Source organism: Littorina saxatilis, linkage group LG15, assembly GCF_037325665.1.
Source record: "Littorina saxatilis isolate snail1 linkage group LG15, US_GU_Lsax_2.0, whole genome shotgun sequence".
NCBI classification, from domain to species: Eukaryota; Metazoa; Mollusca; class Gastropoda; order Littorinimorpha; family Littorinidae; genus Littorina; species Littorina saxatilis.
The window spans coordinates 40,715,861-40,718,360 of NC_090259.1; the positions used below are offsets into that span (position 1 = coordinate 40,715,861).

General features: G+C 39.5%; 1 protein-coding gene across 1 annotated transcript in view; it reads left to right on the forward strand.

The window, feature by feature from the left end:
- Positions 1-6: 6 nt before the first annotated feature.
- LOC138949341 (uncharacterized) overlaps positions 7-2,500 on the forward strand; it is a 9,906-nt gene continuing 7,412 nt past the window's right edge. Inside the window, exons 1-2 of the mRNA XM_070321137.1 lie at positions 7-76; positions 1,138-1,194. Of these exons, the coding sequence (XP_070177238.1) occupies positions 15-76; positions 1,138-1,194 (119 nt within the window). The 5' untranslated portion in view covers positions 7-14. The remainder of the gene's footprint in view (positions 77-1,137; positions 1,195-2,500) is intronic.

Genomic DNA, 2,500 nt, shown 5'->3' on the forward strand with positions numbered 1-2,500 from the left:
TGGATCAACTGACCATGAGGGGACTGTTGCTACTAGCTCTGGTGGCTTTGGTCATCGCCACTGCCGAGGCTTCCCAGTGAGGATACATGTTTGTCTGTCTGTCTATCTACATGTCATCATTCTTCTCGCACAATTCTCTCTCTCTCTCTCTCTCTCTCTCTCTCTCTCTCTCTCTCTCTCTCTCTCTCTCTCTCTAGCTAGCTCTCTCTCTCTCTCTCTCTCTCTCTAGCTCTCTCTCTCTCTCTCTCTCTCGTTCTCTCTCTCTCTCTCTCAGTCTATCACTCTCTCTCTATCTATCTCTCTCTCTCTTTCTTTCTCTCTATCTCTCTCTCTATATCTCTCTCTCAGTCTATCACTCTCCTCTCTCTCTATATATATATATATCTATATTTGTTCTCTATCTCTCCCTTTTCTCAAACACAGCTTACACTTTCTCTCACCATCTCTCTCTTTCTCTTTCTCTCTCTTTTCTCTCTCTCTCTCTCTCTCTCTCTCTCTCTCTCTCTCTCCCTCTTTCTCTCTCTCAGTCTCTCTCTCTCTCCTCTCTCTCTCTCTCTCTCTCTCTCTCTCTCTCTTTCTCTCTCAGTCTATCACTCTCTCTCTCTATCTCTCTATCTCTCTCTCTATCTCTCTCTCTCTCTCTCTCTCTCTCTCTCTCTCTCTCTCTCTCTCTCTCTCTCTCTCTCTCTCTCTCTCTCTCTCTCTCTCTCTCCCTCTCTCTCAGTCTATTCTTGAGTGTCTAACCCTCAATGTCATGACTTGTATTAAAAACATATTTGTTTGTGGTATATAGTTATAATACAGTTGAATTGTCTCTCTTGGAGATTAGCAAAGAAAGGAAATTGCCATAACGAAATTTAACTTTAGGTTGAACCTACAAAATGAATTTCCCGGATAATATTTCAGTTACTGTGGTCGTACAACCTCTGCTGTCAGAAAACGGCAGTGATAAGAAATGTGAAATGGAACAACAACAACAATAACAACAGACAATAAGAAGATTTGAATTAACAAACGACTTTCATCCTACATCATCAACATCATCAACAACAACAACAACACCAACAACACCAACAACAACAACAACAATAACAACAAATGATTACACAAGTTTGCTATTTCTTTATTATTCAACAGGTGCAGATACACAAGTTACAGAAGCTGTGGCTACTGGGGATGGCGCAGGTGTTCTTAGTAAGTGTAATAGACGATGTTCGGAAATAACCTTATCGGTTTTTACAGTTAGTCAAGTTTTGAGTGAATGTTTGAACACAGACAGAGAATCGAGACGATGGTCTTGGTGTGGGGGGGTGGGGGGGTGGATAGGTGTGTGTATGTGTGTGTGTGTGTGTGTATGTGTGTGTGTGTGTGTGAGTGTGTGTGTGTGTGTGTAGAGCGATTCAGAGCAAACTACTGGACCGATCTTCATAAAGATGTACATGATAGTTCCTGAGAATGGTATCCCAAGATGTTTTTGTTTTTTTTAATATGTCTTTGATGAAGTCATATTCGGTTTTTTGTGAAAGTTCCGGAGGCACTGTCACACCCTCATTTTTCGAACAAATTCATTGACATTTTCGTTAAGCAGTCTTCCACGAAACCCGGACTTTGGGATTGCATTTCAGCTTGGAGGCTTAAAAATTAATTAATGAGTTTGGTCATTAAAAATCTGAAAATTTCGTATTGAAATTAAAATTTGAGTTATCAATCCAAAATGATTTCATCTTATTCTTTATCATTTCCTGATTCTAAAAACATATAAATATGTTTTGTTTGGATGAAAAACAAGCTCAGGAGGCTGAAAAGAATAGATAAAAGCGCGCTTTCCTGTGAAGCGCTATACGCTCGTGTGCAATACTGGTTTGTCACTTTCTGTGCGTAAACGCAATAGCGCGGCCGCGGGGTATGAAATTGAAACAGCTATTGAGTATTATGTTAGTGCGGTCAATTTCATCCTGTGAGTTCGAAGGGTTGACTAAATGTAGTAATATCGCTTTTTCTTCATAGAAACGCAGCAGCAAATGTTGAGCTTCACATGACATAGTAGGCTTGCCTCAGTGTTTCTATGGAAACAAGGGAACGAAACCCTTCCACGACCCATGAAAACTCGATAGAGTTATTTCCGAACAAATTCAAAAAATAATGCATTCCCATAGTTTTGTGCCTTCCCCATAAAGCGAGACGTTTAAGATTGTAGCTTACATACATACAAGCCTAATGTTCGATGTATGTTTCAAAAGTCGTATTTGAAGCCGGTTGAGACAAACAGATGCCTAGCTATGCGTGTATCTATTTCTTTATTCATTGTATCCTATTGTTTGTGTGTGTGTGTGTGTGTTGTTTTATTTGTTTGTTTGAGAGCAGGGTGACGCATACAGTTTTGGATTCAGTTGAAAAAATACGTTTGAAAATGTTTAAATCGATGAACCAATTTACGAAAAGAATGATTGACTCTACAAACCAATAGATAAAGGATTGCACTATTGAAGTAATAAATGAG